At 44.1% G+C, this 14,774-nt stretch overlaps 1 protein-coding gene across 1 annotated transcript in view; it reads right to left on the bottom strand.

Moving 5' to 3' along the window:
- Positions 1-14,774, bottom strand: part of LOC142217244 (uromodulin-like) — a 73,598-nt gene that overhangs the window by 56,622 nt on the left and 2,202 nt on the right. Inside the window, exon 2 of the mRNA XM_075285438.1 lies at positions 10,178-10,237. Within this exon, the coding sequence (XP_075141539.1) occupies positions 10,178-10,237 (60 nt within the window). The remainder of the gene's footprint in view (positions 1-10,177; positions 10,238-14,774) is intronic.

Raw genomic sequence — 14,774 nt, 5'->3', positions numbered from 1 at the left:
TCCAACTCCTGTCTCGCCTCCTCCTCCTGCACAATGCGCATGTCAACTGGCTGCCCTGACAGCAACTGCGTCTCATCGTCGTCGATGAGGGTGGGTTGCTGGTCATCCGCCACCAAATCGACCGGAGATGGAATGGAGGAGACTCTAGTGTTTGAGCATCTGGACACAGATACTCGTCTGTTAGGTCCGTGGAATCGCGAAATGGAGGGGCAGGTTGCGGTACAGTCAAAGGAAGGGAGAACAGCTCTGGGGAGCAGGGACAGTTGGGGTTATTGTTCTGGGAAGATTGGGAATTTTGGGTGGAAGGAGGACAAGACTGTTGGGTAAGAGGAGGTAGAGGCTGACTGGCTGGTGGACAATGTGCTTTAAGCGTTATCCGACAGCCATTGCAAGACCTGTTCCTGGTTCTCGGGCCTACTAATCTTTGTACCATTCAGCCTAGTTAATGTGGAACTTTTGTGCAAAGCGCAGAACTTAGGGCCCGCCTGATGTTAAGGGACACACGCTGGTACAAGGCTCAACTCACCCTAAGTGCCAAAAACACTGCTGGTGCAAGGCTCTACTCATGCCAAGGGCCTCAATCTCTGCTGGTAGCTCAGCTTAAGGTCATGTAACTTTGTTTGGAAGGGCTCATGTTAAGGGCTAGAAAAGTGAATTTTGGAAGGTCTTACCACATCACACACACACACACACACACACACACACACACACACACACACACACACTCAAAATGACAGTTAAGGGTGAGGGCTTTTGGAATTCCCATTGCCTATTCCATTTGTGGTTGTCATGGGGAACGTGATTTAAAGGGGTGGTTGTTACTGTTTGTTGAGCTTAAATTGGGGTTTGTGTCCATCCATTTGGGGAGTAAAGAAGGTTTCCAGGTATTTTCCCACTTTGATAGAGGTTTTTTTGAATGTGGAAAGTGTGTAGTTGTTAGGCAGTGATGTTGGGGTAATAGAGGGTCTTTGGTGTGTTAGATGCCCCCAGACATGCTTCCCCTGCTGTCCCAGTGTCATTCCAGGGTGTTGGTATCATTTCCTGGGTTGTCTTAGTGGACTTGGTGACCCTCCAGACACGGATTTGGGTTTCCCCCTTAACGAGTATCTTTTCCCCATAGACTATAATGGGGTTCGAAACCCATTCGAACACACGAACATTGAGCGGCTGTTCGAATCGAATTTCGAACCTCGAACATTTTAGTGTTCGCTCATCTCTAGTTAGGACCACTAATGCAGTAACTTTCTGCGGTCTGGGACTTGTCAGAAACCCAGCTATGATTTCCTTATTGTAGCTGGGTTATCAGGCAGGGACACCACATGTATCAGAAGATATCTCGGCCGCAATAAGGAAATCATGGCTGATTTTCTGACCTTAGAAAGTTTCTGCATTGGTGGTTGTATCCATGGCAACTGATCAAGATAACAGACTGTCATCACTAAGAAAGTGAGAGAAAATCTTTAAAACTCTGCAGAATTTCTAATTACTTATATTTGCAAAAATGTTTAACTTTTAATTATCTACAAATTTAAAAATAATTATGTACATAGGAATACCCCTTTAAGTGGAAAAAAAGATTTATTGTAGCACATTGAAAATGTCAATTACAGTGTGACAATGAAAATTTTACTTTAGCCAGCATAACCAACAATTTAACATATTTTCCACAAGCGAAGCCACGGGTATTCTGCTAGTCTATATATATATATATATATATATATATATATATATATATATATATATATATATAACTCAAATTCTGTAGTAGTCTGCTCTATACAAATCCACAGTTCTCGCTCGATTTGGATGAAAAGTGGCACGTCCCCTCTCCACCCATAGGAGCAGAATACTGCGCACGTTACATCTAGCGTTCGCCCCGTCATGAAATTGGGGCCCCTAAATTCAGGCCCTATACATATAATGGAGAAAAGTGAAAGTGAAAGCGCTGAGGGGAAAACAACAGTTGTGACTGACAGGGACGGATTATAGCGATTAGAGACAGCACCAAAGAGTCGCTGCTAAAGGGGCTACATCTCGGCATAGGAATGCATTGACCAGCGTTGATTGGTCGAATACCATACAGAGTGTAGCATTTGGCCAATCAACGCTGGTTCTGCTGGTGTAGGCAGAGTCTAAGATCGGTCCACAATAGTCTCCATTCTGGTCCAATATTAGACTCCGCCTCCTCACGGACGAGCCCCCGGCAGAACCAGCGTTGATTGGCCGAATGCTGTATTCTGTATGGCATTTGGCCAATCAACGCTGGTCAATGCATTCCTATGGGAAAAAGTCAGCTCCTGCATATCGCAAGCTGACAGGGATCTCGACATAATACAGTGACTTGGGCATGTTAGATGCCCCCAGGCATGCTTCCCCTGCTGTCCCAGTTGCTTTCCAGGGTGTTGGCATCATTTCCTGGGGTGTGTTAGTGGACTTGGTGACTCACCTGAGTCGAATGGTGGGATCCCTTGAAACAAAGCATTTTTCCCCATAGACTATAATGGGGTTTGATATTTGTTTGAATAGTCGAATATTGAGTGGTTATTCGAAACGAATATTGAATATTTTACTGTTCGCTCATCTCTAGTCCAGATATATAAGCTCAACCCAGCTTTGCAGGCGGTGTCCCCCAAAAACAGGGATACAGAGCAATTCAGTCCAGATATATAAGCTCAACCCAACTTTGCAGGCGGTGTCCCCCAAAAACAGGGATACGGAGCAATTCAGTCCAGATATATAAGCTCAACCCAACTTTGCAGGCGGTGTCCCCCAAAAACAGGGATACGGAGCAATTCAGTCCAGATATATAAGCTCAACCCAACTTTGCAGGCGGTGTCCCCCCAAAACAGGGATACAGAGCAATTCAGTCCAGATATATAAGCTCAACTCAGCTTTGCAGGCGGTGTCCCCCCAAAACAGGGATACAGAGCAATTCAGTCCAGATATATACGCTGAACCCAGCTTTCCAGGCAGCGTCCCCACAAACACCTAACAGGGATAAAGAGCAATTCAGTCTGGCTATATACGCATAAACCAGCTTTCCTCGGTGTATAGACTATAAAAAGGGCATTACTATACATCTGAAAATGCAGAAGGCTAGCGCAAAGGGACGAGGATGGGGATGAGGAAGGGGGCATGGAAATGCATCTGGGGAGCAAGGTTGTGGTCAACCAACAGCGTCTCCCGTGCCTACTGCTCTGTGGCAGCAAGCATTGCGCTTCCCCACAGTCCCTGACTTGATGGCCACATTAAGTAGGGTGCAGGGTACAACCCTAACCATGCCCAAGCAAAAGGAAGAGGTGTTACAATGGCTGGCAGACAATGCTTCTAGCACATTCTCCACCAGCCAGTCAGCCTTTACCTCAACTCCTCCTCCTACCCAACAGTCTGGTCCTCCTTCCTCACAACATGCCCAGTCTTCCCAGCAAAGTAATCCCACCTTTCTCACCCCCCTGTAGCTGTTTTCGAGTCCTTTCACTGTCCCTCTCTCTGTCCCACCACATCCCGAATCACAGGAGGTACCAGATGAGTTTCTGTGTCCTGATGCCCAAACACTGGAGCATCCGCCATCTCCTGTTGTTGTTGTTGACCAGAAATCGGCCCTCAGTGAAGACGATGACGAGACACAGTTGCCATCAGGACAGCCTGTTGCCATGTTCAGTGTGCAGGAGGAGGAAGGGGAGCCGAGAGAGGAATTGGAAGAGGAAGTGGTGGACGATGAGGACACTGACCCAACCTGGACAGGGGACATGTCAAGCGGGGAAAGCAGTGTAGATGTGGAGGTAAGTGCAGCACCAAAGAGGGTGGCTAGAGGCAGAGGCATGTGTAGAGGCAGAGGACAGCTGCTTCACTGAAGCCAGGCCACAGCCAGCAGGGTGCAAAATGTTCCCTATTCTAGCCAGCCTAGAAAAACTCCCAGATCGAGGCCACAGTCTTCAGTGGTGTGGAAATTTTTAATGTATGTGCGGAGGACAAATATAGTGCCGTTTGCACACTCTGCAACTTGAAACTGAGTAGGGGCTCTGAAAAGAGCAACCTTACGACCACTGCCACGCTCCTTTTGGAAAGCAAGCGCTGGGCTCAGTGGGAGAGAGAAAATGCAGGAAAATCGTCATCCGGCGTTGCCGCCACTGCCTCTCCCACTGTTGCCAGTGCTGGCGCTGCAGTCCAGACCAGCAGCCAGGACCCCTCCACATCTGCCTCTGCCACTTTGGAGACTTCTCACTCATCCTCCCCTTTTCCTGTCTCAGCTCCTTCTCCTGCACCATCATCCGTCTCTTCCCATCAACCACCATCTCCCAGACGTTTGAGCGCAGGCAAAAATACAGTGCTACCTACCCCCATGCACAAACCTTAAACGCGCACATTTCCAAACTCCTGGCCCAGGAGATGTTGCCGTTCCGGCTTGTGGAAACTCAGGCCTTCGGTGACCTGATGGCAAGTGCGGCACGTCGCTATGCTGTGACCTGGCATGTATACGTCGTGTGAGATTTTGAGCGTCGTATACGCTCCCATTGATTTCAATGGGAGTTAGTCTCGTATACGCCGCGTTATTTTGCGGCGTATATCAATGGGAGCATATATGGCGCTCAAAATCTCACACGGCGTATACGTGCCAGGTCACGCGGCACGTTACTCCATGTGAATGTAACCTGATAGAGTTTTTTTTTTGAGTGTGGAAAGTGTGTAGTTGATAGGCTGTGATGTTGGGGTAAAACTGTGACTTGGGCTTATTAGATGCCCCCAGACATGCTTCCCCTGCTGTCCCAGTTGCATTCCAGAGGTGTTGACATCATTTCCTGAGGTGTCATAGTAGACTTGGTGACCTTCCTGAGTCGAATTGTGGGTTTCACAATTTTGATGGTCCATTTCTGGGGCAGCAAAAGGTTGGTATTTTTAAGCCGGGAGGACCAATAACTATGGATAACTATGGACCTTCTGACCTTTTAACTCTTTTTACTTACTTTTTTTTGGTAGAGTTGGAAGGGACCTCAAGGGCCATCGGGTCCAACCCCCTGCAAGTGCAGGTTTTCCTAAATCATCCCAGCTATATGTTTATCCAGATTCCGCTTGAAGATTTCCATTGATGGAGCGCCCACCACCTCCCGTGGCAGCCTATTCCACTCTCTCACTACCCTCACTGTCAGAAAGTTTTTCCTAATATCTAATCTGTATCTCTTTCCCTTTAGTTTCATCCCATTGCTTCTTGTACTTCCTTGTGCTAATGAGAATAGGGTAGATCCCTCTGCACTGTGACTACCTTTCAGATATTTGTAGACTGCTATTAAATCTCCCCTCAGCCTTCTCTTCTGCAAACTAAACAATCCCAGTTCTTTTACCCGCTCCTCATAGGACATGGTTTGCAGACCTTCCACCATTTTGGTTGCTCTTCTCTGGACTTGCTCCAATATATCGATGTCTTTCTTGAATTGAGGCGCCCAGAACTGTACACAGTATTCCAGGTGTGGTCTGACCAGGGAAGAGTACAGCGGAATAATGACCTCTCTTGATCTAGATTCAATGCTTGTCTTAATACATCCCAGAATTTTATTAGCCTTTTTTGCAGCAGCACCGCACTGTTGGCTCATGTTGAATTTGTGATCTACTATTATGCCCAAGTCCTTTTCCCCTATGCTATCACTTAGTTCTATTCCTCCCATACTATATATGTTTTTTACATTTCTGTTACCCAGATGTAGAACTTTGCATTTCTCCCTGTTAAATACCATTTTGTTCGCCTCAGCCCATTGTTCCAGTGTGTCTAAGTCCTTTTGAATACACTCTCTCTCCTCTCTAGTGTTGGCTATTCCTCCTATCTTCGTATCATCTGCAAATTTTATGAGTTCCCCAATAATTCCATCGTCCAGATCATTTATAAAGATATTAAAAAGTACTGGGCCCAGAACAGAGCCCTGCGGCACCCCGCTTTTGACTTTCTTCCAGTTCGATGTGTAGCCATTTAGTATTACTCGTTGTGCCCGATCATTAAGCCAGTTGTGAATCCACCTAACTGATTTTTTGTCAAAGCCATACTTAATCATTTTTTCAATAAGAAGGTTATGTGATACTTTATCAAATGCCTTACTGAAGTCAAGATATACTATGTCCACGGCATTCCCTTGGTCCAACCATTCAGTGATTTTGTTGTAGAAGGAAATCAGGTTAGTCTGACAAGATTTATTGGTCATAAAGCCGTGCTGGCTCTGGTTAATTAATGCCTTCCCATCCAGGTACCGAAGTAAATGTTCCTTGACAATTTGCTCAAAGATTTTTCCTGCTATCGAGGTCAGACTTACCGGCCTGTAATTTCCTGGATCGTCCCTTTTCCCCTTTTTGTAGATGGGGACAACATTTGCCCTTTTCCAATCTAAAGGGACCACTCCTGTTTCCCATGACTTACCGAAGATTATAGCAAGGGGTTCTGTTATTTCCTCTGCTATCTCTTTCAGGACTCTAGGGTGTAAATCATCTGGTCCTGGGGACTTGGTTTCCTGTAACTTGGCTAAGTGCTCTCTTACCAGACCTTCGCTTATAGTCAGCTTGGAGTCCTCCTTCCCCTTATCTCCATCACCATTAATGTCGATATTTCCATTAGTTTCTTGGGAGAAGACGGATACAAAATATGAATTTAGTAGCTCCACCTGCTGTTCCACCATGTTAACTGTTTCTCCTTTGTCATTCTTCAGGACTCCAATGGTCTCCTTCACTTTTCTTTTGCTTTTACCTCACTCTTTGCCTCTTTTGCAAGCTTCAATTCGTGTTCAGCCTTAGCTCCTTTGATGCTTGTCTTGCAGAGTCTGCAGACTGCTGTGTACTCTTCCTTAGGTATATTTCCCATCTTCCACTTTTTGTATGTTTCCTTTTTCCTTTTTAGCAGGTTATGTAATTTTTTGGTCATCCATCCTGATATTTTTAGGTGCTTCCCATTTTTCTTCCTTCTAGGTATTGTTAGTTCCTGTGCTTTAATGATTTCCCTACGGAAGATTTCCCACCCTTCATGTGCATTTTTGTGCTTAAGAATTTTGCACCATGGAATTCTGCTAACCCTTGCCTTCAGGCTCTTGAAGTCTGCCCTGCTAAAGTCGAGCCTTGAAGTCTGTGTCTTCTCAGGTCTTCTTCTTCTTGCAACCCCAAACTCAAGTATAGCATGATCGCTGAATCCCAGTGTCCCTGCTACCCGTAGTCCCTTAACCATGTGCTCTTTGTTGGTTAGGACTAGGTCCAAAATGGATGTACCTCTCGTGTTTTCTTCTACTAGCTGGGCAATGAAGTTGTCTGCTAGAGAGGATAAAAATTTGATGGAGCCTTTACTCTTGGCTGTGTGGGTTTCCCAATGAATGTCAGGGTAATTGAAGTCTCCCATGATCACTATTTCATGTTTCTTTGAGAGCGTGGTCATTTGCTGTGAAAAAATCTCATCCATGTCTTCTGTCTGTCCTGGTGGTCTGTAATAAACGCCTAGTATGATGTCCTTATCATTGTTTTTCCCTTGAATTACTACCCAAATAATTTCCAGTAGATTATCATTCTGTAAAACTGTAATTTCTGTGGAGATGTGTTCTTTTTTAACATACAATGCAACTCCACCCCCTCTTTTATTAGTTCTATTCTTTTTGAATAAGTTGTATCCTTCCATCTGTATGTTCCAATCATGCATGTCGTTCCACCAGGTTTCTGTGATGCCGATGACGTCATAGTTTTCCTTGTGTATCATCAGCTCTAGTTCTCCTTGTTTGTTTCCCATGCTTTGTGCGTTTGTGTAAAAACATTTCAGATTGTGCTCTGTTGCATCCTTTTTCGTAATTTCCTTCTGAGTATCCTGTGTTGGGTCCTCTTTACCACATCTAGTAACCTTGTTTAGTATGTCTTTTAGCTGCATGTTCTTGTCTTTCTTTTTTCTTCCCATCCCTTCTTCTTCTAGTTTAAAGCCCTTCTGATGAGTGTGGCAAGTTTTCTGGCAAATATGTTTTTCCCAGGTTTTGTGAGATGTATCCCGTCTCTAGCAAGGAGTCCATCGTAGAGGTAATTCACACCATGGTCCAAAAATCCAAATCCTTGCTCTCTGCACCACCGTCGAAGTCAGGTGTTTACCTCTAGTATTCTATTCCATCTCCTGATGCCATGACCATCAACTGGGAGGATTGATGAGAATACTACCTGCGCATCCAGTTCCTTCACTGTCTTCCCCAAATTTTCAAAGTCTTTATAGATAGTTGGTAAATCATTTTTTGCCGTGTCGTTTGTACCCACATGTATCAGTAGGAATGGGTAGTCGTCCTTGGAGCTCTCTATCAGAAAGCTTAGTATCAAGCTTAGTTCTGTTAATCTTATATAAGTTATTTAAGTGGGTGATTTATTATTGCAGAACCAAGAGGCAGATTCAGCATGCAAAGGTATAACCTGAGACACCTAGGTCTGGATGCGGCTGCAACTTCTGCTTGTCCCATAGCTGTGTCTTTTTCCAAATTATATACCAAAAATAGAGCCCAGTTTAGTATTTTGGGAGGAATCTGATATCTATTTTTTTTTGCCAACCAAGGCCCAAATTCTCCCTTAACACCAAACCCCATTATAAAATTAAACCTTTATTTCTATATTTTTAAAAGATTTCTTATTTCATGATTAAATATACAAGACCAAATAAAAACTCAGTTGTTCTGGTAATCAGGGGGCGCTATTCTGATAGCTACCTCCTCCGAGAGGGAGCTGGTGTGCTAATTTTTAGTTATCAGAATACCACCCCCTAGTTATCAGAATACAACCTTCCTGCAATAATATATCAGGGGTTAAACTGCAGCCACCAAAGATTTTGAATCAAATAGGAGATATCAATGGCTGATCCCATATTGAAATGAGCAATGGGAGTAAGGCACTGATTTAAAGAGATAGTCCGTCTTAGTAAGTCTGTATTTATTTATCTGGATTTTTATATTTTCTATTCATGAAATATGGAATCTTTCCAAAAAACGACCAGGAAAAGCTGGGTGATATGCCTTGTATAAATGCATTCACTTTAAAGTGTATACTTCCTGTTCACTTTCGTAATTTTACAATGTTAACAACACCAACAAGTAGGTACAGGCACAATCTGGATAACTTATGCAATAAATGCAACAATAAATGATGCCGCCTATTGTAGGCAAAGAGTCAACTCTGATTCTAGACTACATGGGCCATATAATTATTACATATAATACAGTATATGGGCTACTATATATGTGTGTCAGTAGTAGTTGTCCACCATTTAAATCCCTTTAGTTATAATGGTCCATATAGGTAATTAAACATTGTATAATAGACATTAAAATAAATGGGTCTGGTCCTTTAGAAGGAGAGAGACACTCTGCAAACACTGACCAATTGAATGACTTCTGGAGTTAGGGGACTTCCTCTATCCTGAATTGGGTAACTGAAATTTTATTTCCAAAACTAAAAAAAAAATTGCCTGTAAAAAATATGCTGCGATGGAGGGGCCACACGGTGGCTCAGTGGTTAGCACTGCAGCGCTGGAGCCCTGGTGTTCCAATCCCGCCAAGGGCAGAAAACCATCTGCAAGGAGTTTATATGTTCTCCCCGTGTTTGCATGGATTTCCATCCCATATTCCAAAGACATACTGATAGGGAAAAAATGTACATTGTGAGCTCTACATGGGGCTCATAATCTACATTTAAAAAAAAAAAAAAAAAAAAATAGGCTGTGATGGAGGGGCCACACGGTGGCTCAGTGGTTAGCACTGCAGCGCTGGAGCCCTGGTGTTCCAATCCCGCCAAGGGCAGAAAACCATCTGCAAGGAGTTTATATGTTCTCCCCGTGTTTGCATGGATTTCCATCCCATATTCCAAAGACATACTGATAGGGAAAAAATGTACATTGTGAGCTCTACATGGGGCTCATAATCTACATTTAAAAAAAAAAAAAAAAAAAAATAGGCTGTGATGGGTGTGGATCTGATATATATCTAGGACTCTAGGAGGAAGTTGCTGGTAATGTCCTCTATGTCATATAAATCATAGGTAGAATGTAGTCATGTGTTTATAGAGTATTTTTATATATTTGCAATTGTTAACCGATCACTGAGCATAGACTACCAATATATAGGACAGCGGTAATATTGCATGTTTATTACATTTTTTCTTATCTACAAGTATCTTATCTAAGATCTAGCATAGACTGTACCTGCTTTTGCGTCATTACAAGTCACGTTATATCCACTGCTGCTGTTGTCATAATAATAACCTAAAAATAAAAAGAACCGCAAGGTTATTCACCCATATAAAAACAGCAAAACAATCAGTTGAGTGCATAATAAATGGAGATCAAACTGCACCCTCCATTAAGGTGAATGGTTTTGACATCAAGGATTGCCTGTTGTTTGCCTTCTCTCTCTTCTCTTTGCTAATGAACAATTTTCTCTAGCCATAAGTAATGTAGGGAATAGGGTTGAAACCAACCAGGGCTCGGCCAAGTCTTACAAATGGCCACATACAGTAGCAGTTGTAAGGGTTGACTCTATGGTGTATACAGATGTCCTTCCTTACCTCAAATGTGTATAACAAAGAACATCTAAATTGTATATCATATTAGGTGCTGTTAATTATATCAGTATTGCCCTCTATGGTTTTCATATGCCCTTGGGCTGTGTGCAGAGTGCCCTGCATTTTTGTACTTTTTTACAAAAATCTCTATATATTATAAAAATGAATTCTTGTCTGTCTGTCCGTCCGTCCGTCCGTCCGTCTGTCTGTCTGTTCTCTAATGCGAACCAAACGACTGGACCGATCTTCACCAAATTTGGTACAGAGATACTTCAGATATCTGGGAAGGTTTAAGGCAAGACTCCAACTCGCTGAGATACAGCATTCCAAACACAGTGCCCCCCCCCTCTTAGCCAATACAAACCTGCAAGACTTTCACTCATATTCCAACTGTAATACACACAGTCACTCCACATGCACAATACAACACTGATATCCAAACTGAGATACACGCATCAGAGGATTACATACACAGATCAGCACACAGTATCACATGCCAGAGGATTAGATACACGGGTCTGCACACAGTCCCACACACCAGAGGATTAAACACAGTTCCACACACTGAAGGATTTGATACGTGCATCTGCATACGGTTCCACATGCCGAAGGATTAGATACAGGCGTCTACACACAGTTCCACACTCCAGAGGATTAGATACGCACATCTGCACACATTTGTACATGCCATAGGATTAGATACACGTGTCTGCACAGAGTACCACATGCCGTAGGATTAGATACACACGTCTACACACAGTTCCAAACTCCAGAGGATTAGATACGCGCGTCTGCACACAGTTCTACATGCCATAGGATTAGATACACGCGTCTGCACACAGTACCACATGCAGTAGGATTAGATACGCGCGTCTATACATAGTTCCACACGCCGAAGGATTAGATACGCACCTCTTCACACAATACCACACAGGGGAGGATTAGATACGTGTGTGTGCACACAGTACCACACTTTGGAGGATTAGATACATGCCTCTGCACACAGTACCACAAGCCAGAGAATTAGATACGCGTCTCAGCGCACAGTATCACACGGGGGAGGATTAGATACGCGCGTCTACACACAGTACCACATGCCATAGAATTAGATACGCGTCTGCACACAGTACCACATGCCGGGGGATTGGATACGCGCGTCTACACACAGTTCCACACGCCGTAGGATTAGATACGCGCCTCTTCACACAATACCACACAGGGGAGGATTAGATACACGTGTCTTCACACAGTTGTACACGCCATAGGATTAGATACATGCGTCTGCACACAGTACCACCTGCCGTAGGATTAGATACGCGCGTCTACACACAGTACCACATGCCGCAGAATTAGATACACGGGTCTGCACACAGTCCCACACACCAGAGGATTAAATACGCACTTCTGCACACAGTTCCACACATTGAAGGATTTGATACGTGTGTCTGCACACGGTTCCACATGCTGAAGGATTAGATACAGTCGTCTACACACAGTTCCACACTCCAGAAGATTAGATACGCGCGTCTGCACACATTTGTACATGCCATAGGATTAGATACACGCGTCTGCACAGAGTACCACATGCCATAGGATTAGATACACGCGTCTACACACAGTCCCACACTCCAGAGGATTAGATACGCGTGTCTGCACACAGCTGTACACGCCATAGAATTAGATACACGTGTCTGCACACAGTACCACATGCAGTAGGATTAGATACGCGCGTCTACACATAGTTCCACACGCCGAAGGATTAGATACGCACCTCTTCACACAATACCACACAGGGGAGGATTAGATACATGCCTCTGCACACAGTACCACAAGCCAGAGAATTAGATACGCGTCTCCGCACACAGTATAACACTGGGGAGGATTAGATACGCGCGTCTGCACACAGTACCACACGGGGGAGGATTAGATACATCCGTCTACACACAGTACCACATTCCATAGGATTAGATACTCGCGTCTGCACACAGTACCACATGCCTGGGGATTGGATACATGCGTCTGCACACAGTTCCACACGCCATAGGATTAGATACACACGTCTGCACACAGTACCACATGCCGTAGGATTAGATACTCGCGTCTACACACAGTACCACATGCCGTAGGATTAGATACGCGTGTCTGCACACAGTACCACATGCGGTAGGATTAGATACGCACATCTACACACTGTTCCACACTCCAGAGGATTAGATACGTGCGTCTGCACACATTTGTACATGCCATAGGATTAGATACACATGTCTGCACAGAGTACCACATGCTGTAGGATTAGATACACGCATCTACACACAGTTCCACACTCCAGAGGATTAGATACGTGCGTCTGCACGCAGTTGTACACGCCATAGGATTAGATACACGCGTCTGCACACAATACCACATGCCAGAGGATTGGATACGTGCATCTGCACACAGTTCCACACACCAGAGGATTAGATAAGCAGGTCTGCACACTGTACCACATGCCATAGTATTAGATACGTGCATCTGCACACAGTTGCACACGCCGAAGGATTAGATACGCGTGTCTGCACACAGTACCATATGCCGGGGGATTGGATACATGCGTCTGCACACAATACCACATGCCAGAGGATTGGATACGTGCATCTGCACACAGTTCCACACACCAGAGGATTAGATAAACAGGTCTGCACACAGTACCACATGCTGTAGGATTAGATATGTGCGTCTGCTTACAGATCCACACACCAGAGGAATAAATACACGCATCTTCACACAGTTGTACACGCCATAGGATTAGATACACATGTCTGCATACAGTACCACATGCTGTAGGATTAGATACGTGCGTCTACACACAGTTCCACACGCCGTAGGATTAGATACGTGCATCTGAACACAGTACTACACTTTGGAGGATTAGATACAGGCCTCTGCACACAGTACCACATGCCAGAGAATTAGATAGGCATCTCAGCACACAGTTCCACATGGGGGACTATTAGATACGCGCATCTGCACACAGTACCACACCCCAGAGTCATTAGATACGCGCATCTGCACACAGTTTCACTTACTGGAGGATTAGATACGCGCCTCTTCACACAATACCACACGGGGAGGATTAGATATGTGCATCTGCACAAAGTACCACACCAACAAGGATTGGATACTTGCATCTAAACACAGTACTACACTGGGAAGGATTAGATACAGCTTTACTCCAGGTATCCATAACAACTGATCACAGGTTTTTCACTGACATTCAAAATGAGACACACATAATCACATGACGCTTATGGACATACAAACCGCATACAAAATACACCAGTGCAAAATTGGACAATTCTTATGGGGCCACTACACAAACATAACATGTAATATACCCGTGCGAAGCCGGGTCCTCCCTCTAGTATATATATATATATATATATATATATATATATATACACACACACACACTTATATATACAGTACATATATATACAATACCAGAAATGTGGTCTCCTTCACCTTCTCCAATAAAAGGAATAAAGAGTGCTCAAAAGATATATGTACCACAACAAAATGGCACCAATGAAAATTACTACTCACTCCACAAAAACAATTATTCTCATACAGCTCTATCAATGGAAAAAAAAAAAAAATCTTATCGGTGTCCAAATAGGGTGCCCCTAATCCATTTTGTATTCCAAAAATGGAATTGATCTTTTGTAAAAGTAGTAAAATGTAACAAAACCTCAGGACACAAATAGAGCTATACACATTGGGGATACAGGGCATCATCGGCCCCCAGTCCCACCATTCAGACCTTTTGCTGCTGCAGCTTGGATGCAGACAGATGCAATGAAGTGATAGCAGAGTGTAGGGAACCTGCTCTGGGTGAATAGGGTGAGGTGAGTATTATTATTATTTCCATTTTACTTTGAGTAGGACACTAAAGGGACGATATAGTATGTGAGGGTCACAAGGCAGCATCACACAGTGAAGCCACTATACTGTGGAGGCCGATAAGAGGACATTATACTGTGTACGAAAGACTAAGAAAGCATTATACAGTGTGAGGATGCACAGAGGACATTATACTGTGAGAGAGACACTAAGGAGAAATTATACTGCAGATGAATGGCATGGTGCGGGGACCGCGAATTGGGCATTTTACTCTGCAAGTAAGAATCTTCCAGTGTGGAGGTCATTAAGGAGCAGTTATACTGTGTTGGTGCCATAGAGGGGGACTACTAAGGGGCCTT

The sequence above is a fragment of the Leptodactylus fuscus genome, chromosome 8 (assembly GCF_031893055.1).
Source record: "Leptodactylus fuscus isolate aLepFus1 chromosome 8, aLepFus1.hap2, whole genome shotgun sequence".
Taxonomy (NCBI): domain Eukaryota; kingdom Metazoa; phylum Chordata; class Amphibia; order Anura; family Leptodactylidae; genus Leptodactylus; species Leptodactylus fuscus.
This window is presented reverse-complemented; position numbering and strand designations above follow the sequence as displayed.